An 18,529-nucleotide genomic window follows, 5' to 3' on the forward strand; every position below is an offset into this window, starting at 1 on the left:
CGATGCGGGACTCGATCCCAGGACCCTGAGATCATGACCTGAGCCGAAGGCAGCGGCTTAACCCACTTAGCCACCCAGGCGCCCCTCATTTGACAATTTTTGTCAAGTGTTTATTTCATGTAATATTCTGGGGGTAAAAAATAAGAAGGCCCTTGCTCTCAGGAAACTCACAGTCTGGTGAGAGCAACAAACACATAATTAGATGGTGAGTCTGCAGAAGTAGAGTGGAGGCTTCCCAGAGGACATAAGGCATGAGCTTAATTTGAAAGGCAAGGAGGAATAAAAGGTGTTGGAGTGAAATGAAGAACTTTCCAGGCAGTGGAAGCAACTTCCACTTAAGTGAGAACAGGCAGCATTTAGGGAACTATATACTCTCAAACAGGAGGAGAGTAAGACCAGCATGAGTGGTAGGCAGCAGCCAGAACACAAAATGCCTTTTGTAGCACGCCAAGGAATTTGGCCATATCCTGAAAGTCAGGAAGATCTACTGAAAGGTTTTATGTAAGGAAGTAGCATCATCACATTGATGGTTTGTATAAATCACTCTGGTTGCAATTCAGAGAAGAGATTGGAGTGAGGCAAGATGTGGGAACAAGACTACAGGCTGAAAGACTGGCTGGGAATTCATTGCAACAATCAGGATAAGTAGCATGAACCAAGGTAGTGACAGTGGGGTTGGAGAAAGCAGATGAATAAGAGAGACATTAAGAAAGTAGAATAACAAGCCTGGTGACTAATTGGATTTGACAAGTGAGTAAGAAGGAAGAATCAAGGATGACAACTACTTTTGTGATTGGGTGGTGTCTTTTTTTTTGTTGTTGTTAGAGACAGAGAGAGCATGAGCCGAGCGGGGAGGGAAGTGTGTGTGAGGGCAGAGGCAGAGGGAGAAGCAGACTCCCCACTGAGCAGGGAGCCTAATGCGGGGCTCGATCCCAGGACCCTGAGATCATGACCTGAGCCGAAGGCAGAGGCTTAACTGACTGAGCCACCTAGGTGCCCCCCGAGGTGGTGCCTTTTATAGAGATTTGAAACATAAGAGAAAGAACAGTTCTTCAGTGGGGAGTAATGAGGATGGGGATCTGTGACATTTGGGGCACAGGGAGCTTGAGGTGTCTGTTGGACATCCAAGTGGAGATGTCCAGAAGCAGTTGATATAAAAGTCGACATCCAGGAGGAGGTCAGAGCTATAGATATTGGAGACGTGAATGCATAGAGAAGGTAGCTGAATTTGGGAGGACAGAGAAAAATCACCCAGAGGCACTGCAGAGTGAGAAGTGGTGCAGGGTTCCTCCATAAGTAGTAAGCTAAAGAGTCCATGTTGGGGATTGAGAACAACAAGCCAGAGAGGCAGGAGACAATGGACCTGAAACTGAAAGGGGACCCAATGGACCTAACGGGATTTAAAGAGGCTATTTTATGGCTTTCAGCCATGTGTTGGGAGCAGAAACCAGCATTCAGTGAGCTAAAGAAGGATATAGATGATGAATGGGTAGGCCTGTCTGTTGAAATTTACCGAGCTGTATACACACACTATTTACACATTTTACTGTTTGTGTATTATGCCACCATAAAACACTCAGCATATAAATTTTGTAAGATCTATTTGAACATGATCAGATGCTAGGAAAAGAGAAAGTTAATGGGAAGAAATTGCGGGAATGAGAGAATGGTTTTGAGTAGGTGGAAGAGGGTAGCTTCACACAGGAGTAGCGATGCCTCTTTCACTGATGGAGGGAAAGAAAAGGAGAAAGCAATGTTTATGGGAGCAGATAAGTTGGGTAGGGAGTAAGTTAGAAAGTTTAGTTTCTCTGTAATATTTTCTTTTCACCATGAAACTGGACTCCATATGTGATGGTTTTAAAAATATGCCTACACATTCTTTGATAAACGCCTTCCTTCAAAATGTAGAACTCATTTCTAATGAACAAAATGTGGAAGAAATAATGATATGTCATTTCAGAGATTAGGCTCAAAAAAACACTGCAGGGGCTCCTGAGTGGCTCAGTGGGTTAAAGCTTCTGCCTTCTGCTCAGGTCAAGATCCCGGGGTCCTGGGGTCAAGCCCCGCATCAGGCTCCCTGCTCTGCTGGGAGCCTGCTTCCTCCTCCTCTCTCTCTCTCTCTCTGCCTACCTCTCTGACTACTTGCGATCTCTGTCAAATAAATAAATAAAATCTAAAAAAAAAAAAAAACCGGCAAATTTTGTCTTGGTGGAGTCACCAACCATCCTGCTTTTCCTGGGATTGAAGGGTTCTCTGAGAGGCAGAAATTTCAGTGCAAAAACGGGATGCATTGGTAATCTTATTCATTACCTGGTTCTTACTCTCTTGGATAATTTACTTTGATGGAAGCTAGCTACCATGTTGTAAGTTTCCCTAAACAGAGGCCCAGATGGCATGAAACTGAGGGAGACATGGAGTCTCCCTCAACAGCCAACAAGGAACTGAGGCTTCTATCCAGTAACCCAAGAATAATTGAGACCCACCAACAGCCCCATGAGTGGAGCTTGGAAGCACGTCCTTCAGTTAAGCCTTCAGATGAGACTGCAGCCCCTCTGGACAGCTTGACTTTAATGTCATGGACAACTTGGAGCTCAAGCCACTCAGCTATGATGGTCCCAAATTTCTGACCCATAGACATTGTGAGATAAAGTTTGTTGTGTTAATTCGCTAAGTTTGGGGGTGATTTTTTATGCAGAAATAGGCAACTAAGTCATCAGATCAATGAAAATGAGGGGAATGTGCTGAGATAGGTTTCCAGGGCCTCGCATGATTGGATGACTTTCTCCAGCATCCCCAGACAACTCGATGTGCTCATCTACTTTATATGCCATTGATATTATGCAATGTCCAACAGCATCTTTCTTCCCCCAACATCATCTTTTGATAAAGGAATTTTGCCAAAAGCTTATTTACCTTTCTTACTCTGCATGTTTATCATTAATGTTATGACTGACTTTAAAAGCTTCTTGGCAAGAATATACCTGTCACTGTTTTGGCTCTGAAAAGTGCAACTTTAAAGGATGCCTTTATAGTTTTGACCACTTTTCTTTTCTTTGGGGGTAAGTGTTATCAGTGTCTTATTGAGAAGCATTGTTTTGTGGGCTTCTCCTCCTCTAGAAAGTTGGTTTTGATTATCAGATTGGCCACTGAGCTTTTCTTAAAAATGGCACTAAGACTTCATTGGCCTTATGCCACTATTTGGTCAGTTTCATAACCTAAGGTACTGGGAACCAGAGGAAAATAGATTACCAGTTTAATAAAACATATGTCCTAGAGGCTCATCGTATTTCTTAATAGCCCTTTTCTTTTTCAGAAGCTCATCATAATTCGTCACGCTTGTGGATTGCCCGCCCCAGCATAGTCAGTCATACTATATCGTTATTTACACTGGATTCCTGGTCATTGTTTCACTTACAACTCTGCCCCCCAAGTTTAAAAGCATTCAGCATCCTGATTTAATTAACTTTCCACTAACTAATTGAATTACTGATCTATTTTTGCAAATTTAAAATAAAATGCAACACAATGAAATTTCACATTGAACACGTAAACAATGCATATTGTGAAACAATCCATTAGTTTAGATTAACTACGCCCTAATATTTGAACATTAGCTGAGACAAACTACAGAGCCAACACAACCTAAACCTGAAGAGCAAAATGACGGGGGCATCTAGGTCGCTCAGCTGGTTAAGCATCTGCCTTTGGCTGGGGTCATGATCCCGGGCTCCTGGGATCATGTCCCGCATCAGGCTTCTTGCTCAGCAGAGAGTCTGCTTCTCCTTCTCCCTCTGCCCCTGCCCCTACCCCAGCTTGGGCTCTCTCTCTTACTCCCTCTCAAATAAATAAATAAAAATCTTTGAAAAAGAAAAACTTCTTTCTTTTTAAGATTGAATAATATTCTGTTGTGTGTTTATATCACATTTTGTTTATTCCTTCCTTCCTTCCTTTCTTCCTTCATGGACACTTGCGTTTCTTCCACTTTTTGGGTATTTAAGTAATGCTGCTATGAACATGGGTGTGTAAATATCTATTCAAGACCCTTTTTTTTTTTTTTAATTATTTAAGTAACGTTTACACCCAATGCAGGGGCTCGAACTCATGACCCTGAGATCAAAACTTGCCTGCTCTTCCAACTGAGCCAGCCAAGTACCCCTAAATCCCTGCTTTCAGTTCTTTTAGGTATGTACCCAGAAGTGGAATGACTGGATTGTCTGTCTTATTTTAACTTTTATGATGAGAATGTACTCATCTATTATTTGTTTAATTTAAAACATACAGAGAAACAAAAAAGAAGTAACTCTCAGAAAGTGGGTTATGGACGTGTAAGATTTCAGATGTGCAGCAGTACCTTAATATGGCCCTAAATACGAACTGTGCAAATCCAACACAAGACGTCTTAGGCACGCTCAGGTTTCCTCAGTGACAAAAGAACACCTACAGACCCAACTAGTTACAGGCAAAGTTGGAAAATCAAACTGGATTTTCCAAACACATTTCCCAGTTTCCTGCCCCTATACCTTTATTTCTACAGTTCCTTCCAGTGCGTATATCCTTTTCACCTTCCAACTTGACCCACATAACAAATCAATTTTACCCATATATCAGAAGTTCTTTCCCTTCTGAGGTCTCTTTGAACATCCCCAACTACACTGACTCCTGGTACATCTGAAGCCCCCAGAACTTTGTGCTTCTCTTCCGGATCTTTTCTTCACAATATGAAGACTGACCAAGGCTCATACCCATTTAGATGGCTATAGAGCCTTATCTTTAGATTTGAATTCAACATTAACAAGCATAGGCCAAGCACTCTATTAGCCAGAATTTAGCTTAGACTCCATATTCAACATTTGTTAACAAATACTTATTAATGGGGCGCCTGGGTGGCTCAGTGGGTTAAGCCGCTGCCTTCGGCTCAGGTCATGATCTCAGAGTCCTGGGATCGAGTCCCGCATCGGGCTCTCTGCTCGGCAGAGAGCCTGCTTCCCTCTCTCTCTCTCTCTGGCTGCCTCTCTGTCTACTTGTGATTTCTCTCTGTCAAATTAATAAATAAAATCTTTAAAAAAAAAAAAAAAAAAACAAATACTTATTAAGTATTTGCTATGAATTTGGCACTGTTATGAGAGCCAGGGATAAAGGGGTGGACCAGGTCCCTGCCCGCATGGAATCTATTTTCTTCCACAGGCCTTCCTAATTTGGGGAAATCAGGAATTCATCTTTCAACTTACTCAGTATGGGGTGCCTACAGGCAGCAGTTGGAGATCATCACATACATACACATACGCACATTTTAAATTCAACAAATATTTATTGGGTACCTAATATGTGCCAGGTTGTATGTTTGCCACTGGGAATTTAACAGTGAACAAGATGTCAATTTTTTTTTTCTTTCTCATAACAGCTTTACTGTGACATAATTCATACACCAGGGGCGCCTGGGTGGCTCAGTCCGTTAAGCATCTGCCTTTGGCTCAGGTCATGAACCAGGGTCCTGGGATGGAGTCCCACATCAGTCTGCTTCTCCCTTTCAGTCTCCCTTTGCGGTTCCCCTCTCGAATAAATAAAATCTTGAAAAAAAAAAGAAAGAAAGCAAGCAAGCGCTGTAACCAGTAGCAGTCACTCCCCATTTCTCTAGGCAACCACTTCATTCTATCAATTTGACTATTCTAGACATTTTATGTAATTGGAATCATACAGTATGACTTTTATAACTGAATTTTTTTCACTAAGCCTAATGTTATCAAGGTTCAATCCATATTGCTGTATTTCTTTTTATTGACAATATTGCATTGTATGGCTATACCACATTCTGCTTACCCATTCATGAGTTAAAGCACATCTGGGTTATTTGTACGTTTTGGTTTATGAATAATGCTGTCATGAATATTCATGTACAAGTTTTTGCTTGGACATATGTTTTCAATTCTCTTAGATATATACTAGCAGTGGAGCTGCTAGTAAATTTGATTAAAAACTCCATATTTAACCTTTTGAGGAACTACCAGTCCATTTTCCAAAATGGCTGTCTCAGTTCACATTCCCACCTGCAGCTTAGGAGGCTTCCCTCCTCCCACAAATTTATCATCTATCATTTTCATTACAGCCATCCTCCAAAATATTTAAATTTTTTATTCCAAGATAATTTTCGAAGTAAAGAATTTGCAAAGAGCGTGCAAAAAGTCCCAGTAGATCCTTCACCCTAATGTGAGATTCGTATTTTGAAAAAGATAGAAAAATACAGGTAAGAGACCAGCTTCGGTCCTTTTAGTCCGCCGCGTATATTAGCAGCCTGAGAGTCAGGAACAGCGAGAGGAGGGTCCCATCCAGGTGCCCAAGGTAGCAAAAGCAGGAGGCAGAGTTCAAGGAGAGGGCAGGTCCTCTGAGCGAGGTCACGTTCGGGGGAGCTAGGGACTTCCTGACACCCCGCACCTCGGCGGTCGCATCACACCGTAGCCTTCTCCGGTTGTTCCCTCCTCCCCCAGCAGCCTCCTAAGTCCCGGGAGGTTCAGGCAGTGCTTCGAAAGGCGCTCCTAGCCTCCACCTTGCCCCGTAAAGCGGCTAATGAAGCCACCTCAGCGGCCACTTCCCGCAGCGCGGGAGACCAGCCCCGGCGGCGAAGGCAGGACCTGGCCACGCACGCCCAGGGCCACACCCAGACCCGCGGCCCGACTGGAGCCGCCGGCCACTCCAGGGCCGCCGCGGCCGCCGGGCCGCCGGAGACCCGCTCCCGATTGGCCGGGCGTGCGCGAGAGCCCGCCTTCCGGAGGTCGTAGGGCGGCCTCCCGGGGAGCCCGGGCCGACGCCTCCGCGAGGGGCCCGGGCTAAGCGCGGGAACAGGGGTCCGGTGGGTTCTCCGCAGGCTCGGCTCGGCGTGGGAGCGCCCTCCTGCACCGAGAGCAGGCCGGGAGTCCCGATTAGAAGAGTCGCGGGTCCCTTTGTCTGCTCTCCGCAGCGACGCGCGGGGCGGGGGCGGGAGGGAAGAAGGGAGCGCCGGTTCCCGCCCCGGAAGCGGAAGTGCGGGCGCCACGGGGTCCCGTCCAGTGCGAGCCCGGCCGGTGCGCCAGCCGTTCCGCCCGCTGGTCCCTTCGCGCCCTCTCCGCTGCTCGTGTCCCCCTCGCCGGCCGCGCCATGCTGTCTCTAGACTTTTTGGACGATGTGCGGCGAATGAACAAGCGGCAGGTGAGGTTGGCCGCCCACTGTCTCCCGGGGCTCCGGGTCTCCCTTTGACGCCGCCCGTGCGGAGCCCGGCAGAGACCTGTGCTCGCCTGTGCGAGGGCCTGAGTGGGTCTGGCGCCCGGATCATTCCTTGTCTTTGTGGGGCGTGTGGCCAGAGGTCGCTTTGAACGCCCCCTGGGTTTAGCCCCGAGCTGCGCCCGGGCCTGCCAGGGGCGGAGCGGGAAGCCGGTTCCTCACGTCCCGTTCCTGCGAAGGAGGCGGGAGAGCAAATGGAAACCGCAGGGCGCTTTCTCTGTGGGAGTTGGGGTTGCTTAACATCGGAGACTTGGGAAGGCGGCAAACTCGTGTTTCCTGCAATCGCCGCGACTCCAGATCAGTTCCGGCGACAAGGTTTAGCAGTTCAGGACTGCGCTGGCTTTGGGGATGCTCGGGAAGGCGGTGTAGGCCGCCGCCGTTGTGCTGCTTTCCGCCTGTAGCAACCCTTCTAGGACAGCTGGGCCCCAGCGGGCTGCCGTGCCTTTCCCTGGACCACCCCTGACTCAAGAGTTGGGACGGTAGTGACACTTGTCCTTGAGACCGCTTCGCACGCAGGTGGCAGCCCTCAGAACCCTCGGGTTTACTGCCCTGTATTAATGGCACCGGGATCTTGAAATTCAGATCTTCTGATTTTGTCCTTAAACCTTCCTTACTCCATCTTGAACTTCTAGACCGTGTGCCAGGCGGTCCTTAGAGAAGGTTCCTCTTCTGCTCGCAGAGCCTCGTTTTGCTCGCCTTGGACCTTTTTGTAGTATTTCCCTGTTAAGAATCTAACATGTCACCATTGAAGATGTTTCTCGTGGATTTATTTTACACTATTTATAATTGCCAGTTGGGGAAGTGGATATGCACCTTTCCCTTTCTCCGCTTCAGACTTCACCTAGCTCAGTGTCCCCTCCTAGACCTGTTTCATAATTCCTTCAGTCATAAGTGATCATTCTTTTCAAATGGCACGAAAGGTTTGTGTCTTTATGGTGACGATTCCGATTCTCACTTGTGGCAAGGTGTTTTCTTCATATCTGAATTTCTAGGTGCTGCAGACATTTCTCTGAAGAAATACATATTTTGGGCCTACTGTTCGTTGTAACGTGTGCTAGGTACACTGAGAGAGATGAAAAGTTCAATGAGACAACTCTGCCTTCAAGGAGCATGAGTGTGTAGAGAATGATTAAGGCAAATAATAACTATTTTGAGCTCTTGCTGTATGTGGAGTGTTTTGTATAACAGCAAGGTAGGTCATATTACTCCCATAATCAAGATGAAGAAAACGAGCAACCGGGAGGTCCTTAGGAGGGGATGGAAGGGATTGGATAGCATGGTCGTGGGGCGGGGCGAGGGGAAGTTTTGAACTGAGGTTTTACCTGTACATGGTATCTGGCAGTGACTGTGGATAACTGAGAGCTAATCAGATGGAAGGAGGAAAACCAATTTGGTTCCACTCTTCGAAAACTGCTGTCATTTGCATAACTTTTCCATTTATGTCTAAATAACTTCAAATGTTTGATTAAGTTGAGTTGTAATTCTTTTTCTTATCAGGTTCAAGGGGAATGCATGTGAGTGTGATGAGCTTCTTCCATTTAAAGTGGACCGTTCAAGGGGCGCCTGGGTGGCTCAGTGGGTTAAGCCGCTGCCTTCAGCTCAGGTCATGATCTCAGGGTCCTGGGATCGAGGCCCGCATCGGGCTCTCTGCTCAGCAGGGAGCCTGCTTCCTCCTCTCTCTCTGCCTACTTGTGATCTCTGTCTGTCAAATAAATAAATAAAATCTTTAAAAAAATAAAATAAAAAAAAATAAAGTGGACCGTTCGATAAGTTTCCACAGTTCTATGCACCCAGCTCACTTAAGATAACAGAACATTTCTGTCAACCACAAGAGCCCCTGTACTCCTTTGTAGTTCATCTCTCTAGCACCTGGCAACCACATATTTGCTTTTTGTCAGTGTAGATGACCTTGCATTTTATATACATAGAATCACAGAGCTTGTGTTCTTTGGAGCTTTGAGTTTTCATTGGTTCTTTAACACCTGACTCAAGACTTTTGGTTATTATATGTAATGCAGTTTTTTTTTTTGGTCGGCGTCCCAGTTTCCAAGAGTGAAGTGTTTCACTGTCTTTACTGAATCCTATATGTTGTTGCCATATTCAAGTCCTCTCTCCTACCCTCACACCTATAGTAGCTCCTCCTTGCCTTGTAGGTAACGGCCCAAACCCTTAGAATGGCATTTGCTGTAAGTCCCAGTCGATTACAGGCTGCCATCTCTTACTGTTTCAGTCTTGTCCCAGTTTACTTTTCCTACCTATTTCATGTCACTGTTTCTGTGAACATTGTTCTATTCAAACATCGCATACTCAACTGTCTTGAGAACTCCTCTTGTATTCTTTGTGAGTCTTTATGGACTGTCCTAAGATATAAGGTGAGCTCTGCAGTCCTTTTAGCACTTGTATACTATTTCATTTGTCTTCTCCCCTTTGGTGTGTGGCTCCTTTACTGAAGTATAGGGTCACTGTTTCCCTGAGGCTTTTCTTAATCCACGAAACCCTGATTGATCAAGTTTGCCTATTTGCAGATACACCCACCATGGCTGATTTCACACTACTAACATGACGCCACTGAATCTGGAAATAGGAAGAAAGGAGGTAGCATGTAACTAAAACTTCCACCTTAGAGATAACATAGAAAAAATAACCTCAAGCACGTAGATGATGAGAAAATGTAGTAAAGTAGCCAGGAACTGATGAATTTAAATTATTTATTATCTTTGTTTTTAATGTAATTTAATCGTACTTATTTTTAATAACATTGCCTAACAACACAGCTTGTAAAACTGAAAATTTGGCAGATTGACTGGTTATAGGTTAGTTTTTGTTTTTAAGATTTTATTTTTAAGTAATCTCTACACCTAGTGTGGGGGTCAGACTTAAGAATCCCAAGATCAGGGACGCCTGGTTGGCTCGGTTGGACGACTGCCTTCGGCTCAGGTCATGATCCCGGAGTCCTGGGATCAAGTCCCACATCGGGCTCCCAGCTCCGCGGGGAGTCTGCTTCTCTCTCTGACCTTCTCCTCACTCATGTTCTCTCTCACTGTCTCTCTCTCAAATAAATAAATAAAATCTTTAAAAAAAAAAAAAAAAGAATCCCAAGATCAAGAGTCATATGCTCTACCGACTGAGCCAGCCAGGCACCCCTGGTAATAAGTTAGTTTTTTGATGCCCATTGAGGTGGCCTTTGTGTCCAGAAAAGCCCGTTTATAGTTATCTTTCATTTTAAAGTATGATGTTCAGTTTGTAAAAGCTAAAATTTTTTTTAAAGACTTTATTTATTTATTTGACAGAGGGAGACACAGCGAGAGAGGAAACACAAGCAGGGGGAGTGGGAGAGGGAGAAGCAGGCCTCCTGCTGAGCAGGGAGCCCGACGCGGGGCTCCATCCTAGGACCCTGAGATCATGACCTGAGCTGAAGGCAGACACTCAAGAACTGAGCCACCCAGGCTCCCCTAAAATCTTTTTTTAGGATTTTATTTAGATGACAGAGAGCAGGAGCAGGAACACAAGCAGGGGGAGTGGGAGAGGGAGAAGCAGGCTTCCCACCAAGCAGGAAGCCCCACGAAGAAAGAAAGAAAAAGAAAGTATAGGAAATTTTAACAGTCAGTTTTAAGGGCCTTTGAATATTTGGGCTAATTTACAAACAAGCATCTTAAAAATACTATAAATTTAAAAATTTCCTTATCCATTATTCAACAAACCACTGCATACTTAATATAATATTTAAGTGTCTGGGGCTACTTAAGTTTTCTGAAATGGTTCAACTCTGTATAGATAGTAAATTTTCTGATTAAAATAATAAATCTGCAACCATTGATTGTATATTTCAAATTGAAACTGCAAATCTGACCTATTACTTTAATAGGGCAAATTCTCTTAAAATTTTATAAGTACTTAAAACACTAAATATGCACAGAGTTTTTAACATTAAAATATTAACACTATACATAATTTCCTTTAAGCATTTCTGTTCTTTTTTTTTTTTTTTTTTTAAAGATTTTATTTATTTATTTGACAGACAGAGATCACAAGTAGGCAGTGAGGCAGGCAGAGAGAGAGGAGGAAGCAGGCTCCCTGCAAGCAGCGAGCCCGATGTGGGGCTCAATCCCAGGACCCTGGGATCATGACCTGAGCCGAAGGCAGAGGCTTTAACCCGCTGAGCCACCCAGGCGCCCCAGCATTTCTGTTCTTAATTACAAATTTTCCTTGGGTTAAAAGATGTTTACCTGCTAAGAAAATGAGTATGTCATGCCAAATAATTTTTAGGTTGCTTTCACATGTAATTTTTGGGATTGTCTTCTCTGCTTGCTGAGAATTCTTTTTTTTTTTTTTTTTTAAAGATTTTATTTGACAGAGAGAGATCACAAGTAGGCAGAGAGGCAGGCAGAGAGAGGGAGAAGCAGACTCCCTGCTGAGCAAAGAGCCCAATGCCGGGCTTGATCCCAGGGTCCTGGGATCATGACCTGAGTGGAATGCAGAGGCTTTAACCCACTGAGCTCCCCAGGCACCCCTTGCTGAGAATTCTTAATGACCAGAGGATATTGGCCAGGATGTGACTAGATTCATGTTATTTTTTGTTTTGTTTTTTTAAAGAGTTTATTTATTTGACAGAGATCACAAGTAGAGAGGCGGGTGTGTGTGGGGGAGCAGGCTCCCCGCTGAGCAGAGAGCCTGATGGCTCGATGCCAGGACCCTGGGATTATGACCTGAGCCGAAGGCAGAGGCTTTAACCCACTGAGCCACCCAGGTGCCCCCCTCCTTTTTAAGAGTTTATTTATTTATTTAGATTCATGTTTGAGCCCTGATGAGATGAATCCAACTTTCATGAAATTTGCTTATTAGCTCCTCATATTACTTGATTGAATTTTGCATTTCTTTGGATTTTAATTATCTGTATGTCTTCCTGCCTAAATCTAAAGACCTTAGGACTTAGTGGAATCCTTCATTCTTTTTATATCTTCTTATCGCTTAGGATTACTCAACTCCTAGTGGCTGTTGTAATGATACCTGATTGAATTCTAGATAGCTTCGATAATTTTTTTTTTAAATAAATTGGCCCTCCAGTAAAGCACACAGAAACCTAGGAGATTTTTCTTAGTCTTCAACCAAATACGAGTAAGTGTGCAACAAATAGGCGGAATATACAGTGCAGAGGACAGATCTATCCAGATTTTTGAAAACTAATAGTTTTATTTAGGATCTGAAAAATGTTATTGACAGGGTGTCTGCATTCAGTAAATAACTGTCAAGTTTCAGTGTAGAAATACTAACTTCTGTCTCAATAGACAGGGAAATCCCAAGTAAATTATAAATTGCACTTACCGTCCATGTGCATATTCTCAAGCATCCAAAAACCACTCTTTATCCTGTGTAACTTCAAGCAGAATCTGGAATATAGCACCATAGTAAGGATTAAGGCATTTATTGGCAATGGTTTCTAGATAGTTCATATTTCTTAGTTTGGGGGGGTCTTTTTCGTAATATTCCTCTCTCAGGACGCAAAGACAAGCATGATAGTTCATTCCCATGGCCAAATGGCACAAGCCTACAAGTTACACAGAAATTGTGATTTTAACGTTTAAGAGTTGTCTTTTCTGACTTCAGGGAACAAGGTGACGTGTGGTATCAAACACAACTTGTGCACAGAGACAGAAGGTTTTATCCGAAAAACGTGGCTTATCGGGTCCGAGTTTAGTCTGGGAAGCAGAACCACTATGACTGTTATGGAATTAAGGATTTGTCGTAGGAATTAGATCTTACACAATTGTGGGAGAAACTGGGTAAGTAATAGTCTAAAACTGAGAGACGGAGAATCAGAGAAATGTCATTAACCAGCGTTTCTGAAGCACTGTTGTGGGCGGACAAAGGCAAGCCTCCCACGGCATCTGGGGATGGATTCCATGTCTTGCTGATGGAGTGGGACCGCCCGGAAGGAGAGTAGATGAGCCTGGGGGTGGCTGCTGCCTCTTCGTCAGGCCCTGTCAGCCAGCCAGAAGAGCCGGGCGTGGACAGGAGGCAGCAAGGACAAACCAGATTGAGGTAGGCTCTTGACGTCTGTTGCTCACCACCTCTAACCACAGTGGCCTTCAGCATAGTCGCAGCTGCTTCCCTTTCACCTTCCAGATCTCGGGCACATTTCCTTTTTTGGCCAACTTTACCCCAGAGCCCTACAGAGATCTTAGCCAACCAAGTTAGCGAGGAGCAAAACTGCTGCAGTCTACCCTTTGTCAAGTTGGCAACTGTATACACCTCTTCTAATTGTATTTAATTTTTCAAATAAAGGTAAAGGCCAAGTTATGCTTCTGTCTAATATGCAGCAGTCCTTTGTTTCTGTAATTGGTCATGTGGTTTTAGCTGTATTCTTTCTTACATTAAGAATTCCATAATCTGGGGCGCCTGGGTGGCTCAGTGGGTTAAAGCCTCTGCCTTCGGCTCGGGTCATGATCCCAGGGTCCGGGGATTGAGCCCCACATCGGGCTCTCTGCTCAGCAACGAGCCTGCTTCCCTTCCTCTCTCTGCCTGCCTCTCTGCCTGTTTGTGATCTCTGTCAAATAAAAAATAAAAAATCTTAAAAAAAAAAAGACTCTCTCCTTTAAAAAAAAAAAAAGAGAGAGAGAGAGAATTCCATAATCCAGGGTTCCTGGGTGGCTCAGTGGGTTAAAGCCTCTGCCTTCAGCTCAGGTTGTGATCCCAGGGTCCTGGGATCGAGCCCTGCATCGATCTGCTCCCCAGGGAGCCTGCTTCCCCCTCTCTCTCCATCTGTCTGCCTCTCTGCCTACTTGTGATCTCTGTCATATAAATAAATAAAATCTTAAAAAAATTGCCATAAACCTTCTGCTCTTAGCAAGAGCTCAAGTGGTCATAGTTTCTTGGTTGGCGGAGTGACCCAAACCTTCATTACTAAAGGGTTAATGTCAAGAGTAGTCCTGCCTGACATGGATTGTTGTAGTTTTCACTAACTTTTATCACAGGACATGAGAGGACTTAGAGGCCTCAGAGGATTCTGTAGTCCAGTTATACTCACTTCCCTCATTATTTAGAAACAGTCTTATTTTTTTCAGAAAGTCAGCATCAATCACCCTTGCCAGTAAATAACCCCCAGTCTTTGCATTTGGTTCACTGGCATGAGAAGCCCAAAGAGGCTAGGTAGTAGTCTTGACTTGCAGTTTAATGGAACCATTGTGTCCCCTGATGGAAGGATATTTCCTTTGGGAATGAAAATTTCTAAGCCAGCATCATCCAAAGTTATAAAAATAGAAAGCAGAATTTTCACTAGCGGATTATCGGGGTTATAGTGAGAAGGATCACTCCCATTCTCACCCTTTAATTCCATTTTCTTTTAAAAGATTCTATATATTTGTCAGAGAGAGCGTGAACACAAGCAGGGGGATTGGTAGGCAGAGGGAGAAGTAGGCTCCCCACTGAGCAAGGAGCCCAGTGTGGGACTCCATCCCAGGACCCTGAGATCATGATCTGAGACAAGCGGACAACTAACTGAGCCACCCAGGCATCCCAGTCACCCTTTAATTCCAGACTCCTGAATTGTACCTGTCGAAGAAATAATCCCATAGGTTTGTTTCTGATTCAGAATATACTGGAAGGCGTTAGACATCATCCCAGACCCACAAAGTGCTGCTGGTGCTGTAACTAGTCTCAAAAGACCATCTGTATCACTCCGAAGGTAGAAACCTTATCAGTAATTGAACAGAGACAAGTTTAATATTTTTAAAAAACTGTTAACTAGTAAAAGATGGTTAACTACTAAAAAATGGGTACAAGAGCACTCATAAGAGGTTCAGGAAATAGCATATCCAGAAAACAACTACTACCCTCTAGGATGAGGGAGTGGAAAGGAATAAGAAAATAACCTGTCTCCAACCCGCCTCCCAAGCCTGAGATTCAGACCTCTTCGGAGAGGGTGTGGGAACATGCGATCTGCCGTGGCAGTGACATTTGCATGGCAGTGAGCTGGAGCTGGTCTATAGCAGTGGCCTGCTGGGAGGCTGAGAAGCTTGCCTGAGATCATGTGGCCAGCAGCAGACTGTGATAGTAACTGAGCCCTGTCAGACCTGCACACAGGTGCACTCGCTACTGTGTGAGATAAAACATGGAACTGACAGGAGAAGCCCTTTCATCACCTGCAGTGGTCCCCCTCATGCCTTTTATTAATAAAACGTAACATCATTGAGCCAGTTGGGAAAGAATCTGCTTAGGTAACACAAGGATGGATTTGGAGCTCCAAGACAGTAAATGGATAACTAGCCTACTGTCCTGCTGTTCTTTCAAGGTAATGGGAGACATAGTAAGACCAGTGAGTTTCACGGCCTGTATGCCTCTAATTTTCCATAAAATGGAAATGGTGAAGTGATAGCACAGAGCTTTGGATTGGGGCAGAGCTCTAATTTTCCATAAAATAAGTTTCCTGATCACACGCAGTGTTGAATGGGATACCATGATGGGGAAATAAGGCATTTCATTAGTTCATGGATGGTGGTTTGACAAATACCAAGGACAAAGAAGACAGATCCATTTCCAGAATATATTCTAGTAAGGAGAAATTGCTGCCCCTCCCATGATGGAGTTGAACCAGCATCAGGAGTGGTGTCATTGTTGATTTTTTGCAGTTGGCAGACTAGGCACTCATCATGGCTAGAACCAAGTTGGTTTTGGTGAGTGAAAATCCATGTTGCTAACCTTCAGCTTGGTTGCTACAGATAGCCATTTTGATCATTGTGCAAGACAGGAGTAGCTGGGTAGAGTGGGGGACTGATATCCAGAGAATAGGGAATTTTATCTACCTAAGTATTAGGATACTGCTCTGCTGACGTCATTCTTTGGTGAACTTTTATATGGAACCCAGCTGTCTTCGCATGCTGAATACCTACTTGGAGAGCTCATTCAATATACCTCTTCCCCAGACTTCTTGTTTCTGGCCTTTCAGTCATGTCCCTTCTAAGTCTCTGGCCGTCCAGCCACACTGCTAGTCACTCCTGAATCAGTTAAAGCCACATCTGTGGTCATCTCTCATTCCGGGTAAAATGAACAACTGTTGTATCACTCAAAGTTCTGGCTGAAGGGTTTTCCCTTAATTACAGGCCCTGGTGGACAACTCTGAGTGGGCGTGTAATGCCACAGCTATTTTCAGGTGGTGCTAGATGGTTCATGTAGAACCCAAAGTCTAACTTAGTCAGCTGGCCATAGGGAACTCCCCAGGAGGTGACAGGTATAGGAGGAGAGAGGTGAAGCAATGTAACATGAGCGTAACTGTGAGTGTCTGAGTCTCTTGCTCATACAGTTTACTTTCAGGACCTGCTCAAGCCCAGACTTGTACAGACCGCTCCCACTTGACAGTGGAGTGCCTTGTGAATGCCCAGCTTTATGGCTTGGTGTATCTGGCAACATCCAGTTCAAGCCTCGTCGTTCAGGTCACGTGGTAACTTGGTGACCTGTGATCAAATGCGCAATCTCTACTAGAACTCAGTAACAAGCTAGAAGCTATTACTCAAGAGAATGGTTCAGAGCATAGCATAGCTCCGTCCCTAATCCAAAGACCTGTACTGTCATTTCACCTATAGAGAATGGCCAGAGGCTCCCTGTGTGTCACAGATACTTCAGTCACCATGACATCTAGGTCATATGGCCCAAGTGCTAGAACAGCTTTCATGGCAGCTCAGACCTGTCTGTTGTGGAGCTCCACTCAGAACCGGCTCAGAATGGGTTTACTGGGTAAGAGATGAGTAGTTCACCCAAATGAGGTAGATGTTGCCTCCCAAATCCAGAGAGGCCCCCGAGGCTTTAAGTTGATTAATGGTAGCAGGAACCAGATGCAGCTACTTAGCCTTTGTCTTCGGAGGGATATCTTAGCAGGGATCACCGGACCCCAAGAATTTTCACTGGGTCGGGAATTTTTGTGGAATTTATTTCCCACACTCTGGCTGTATACGTATTTTACCAAGGAATCTAGGTCACGAGGTTCAGCTACCAAGTCCAGTCAGTCTGACACCATCAATATAGTAAACAAATTTACTCTGGAATGGAGGGCCAGTCAAGGGTCCCTTTGACCAGATTATGATAGAAGGCTCTAGAGCTGATGTAGCCTTCAAGTAAGCCTTGTTACCAAAAGCATACCTAGTGGTCTTATTTCTCTTGCTGCAGGGGTTCTCAGAGATAGGGAATTGTCACAAAAACATGGAATGAGCCTCTTTTAAGTTGGCATTTCTAGAAGCTGATTGTCTTACTAAGGGCACTTAACCCCTGATTTTCATCATTAAGACCTAAGTAAGAATATGTACTGGGGCGCAGGTGGATCAGTCAGTTGAGTGTTCTGACTTTTGATTTCCGCTCAGGTCTTGATCTCAGGGTTGTGACTTGGGCCCCATGTTGGGCTCCATGCTGGGCTTGGAGCCTACTTTGGGGGGGAAAAAAAGTACCTTGTATTTTCCATTGCCACATGGAGTAGTATTGTTGAGGGGCTGTGATATCCTGCATTCTAAGCTAGATTATGATTATGGATGGTTACGAGCCTGGAATATCACTCGTAGCAAGGAGTAAGGTTGAAGAGGGCAGCAAGGACCACATCATGGAAGGCCTTTAACGCTGAGGAGTTCAGACTTTTTAAGTCGTGAGAAATGGAGCAGACGGGTGCCTGGGTGGCTCAGTCGGTTGGGTGTCTGCCTTTGGCTCATGGTCCCGGAGTCCTGGGATCGAGCCCCGCATCATGCTCCTTGCTTCACAGGGAGCCTACTTCTCCCTCTCCCTCTGCCTGTCGCTCCCCCTGCTTGTGTGCTCTTTCTCTGTCTGACAAATCTTTAAAAAAAAAAAAAATTTGGAGCAAACAGTACAATAATTTCATTTTAACCTTAAAAAAATAATACATAGGCAGATGAGTTATATGGATGCAAGTCTAGAGGTAGAACTGTTTACCTGTGGAATTATTTTCATCTTGGTGAGAGGAAACAAGACCTGATAAAGCAGCAGCGACAGGGAGCCCACAGACGGATGTGAGAGGTGTTGGGGAGGTGAAATCCAGAGGCCTCGAGCTGATGACGGCGCCAGTCGCTGTGCTGGAGAGTGTGGAAGGAGGAAGAGACTTGAGGAAAGGGACTGAGTTCAGCTTTGGATCTGCTGAATTGATGGTGTGTGTAACACTGGGGTGGTTTTCAGTAGTAACTGAATGGATTTATCTAGGGAATGTATGTGGTGTGATAAGAAGATAGAGATTTGGGTGTCATCAGCATATATATTGTCATTGAAGCCACGAAGAGACAAGATTGCATGC

General features: G+C 44.8%; 1 protein-coding gene across 2 annotated transcripts in view; it reads left to right on the forward strand.

Annotated features, from left to right (window-relative positions):
• The first annotated feature begins 6,975 nt into the window (after window positions 1-6,975).
• SEC11A (SEC11 homolog A, signal peptidase complex subunit) overlaps window positions 6,976-18,529 on the forward strand; it is a 38,843-nt gene continuing 27,289 nt past the window's right edge. For both annotated transcript variants that reach the window (XM_004763690.3, XM_045067178.1), the window contains exon 1: window positions 6,976-7,179. In XM_004763690.3, the coding sequence (XP_004763747.1) occupies window positions 7,129-7,179 (51 nt within the window). In that variant the 5' untranslated portion in view covers window positions 6,976-7,128. The remainder of the gene's footprint in view (window positions 7,180-18,529) is intronic.

Source organism: Mustela putorius, unplaced genomic scaffold, assembly GCF_011764305.1.
Source record: "Mustela putorius furo isolate JIRA1106 unplaced genomic scaffold, ASM1176430v1.1 tig00003875_pilon_pilon_pilon, whole genome shotgun sequence".
In the NCBI taxonomy this organism is placed as follows: Eukaryota; Metazoa; Chordata; class Mammalia; order Carnivora; family Mustelidae; genus Mustela; species Mustela putorius.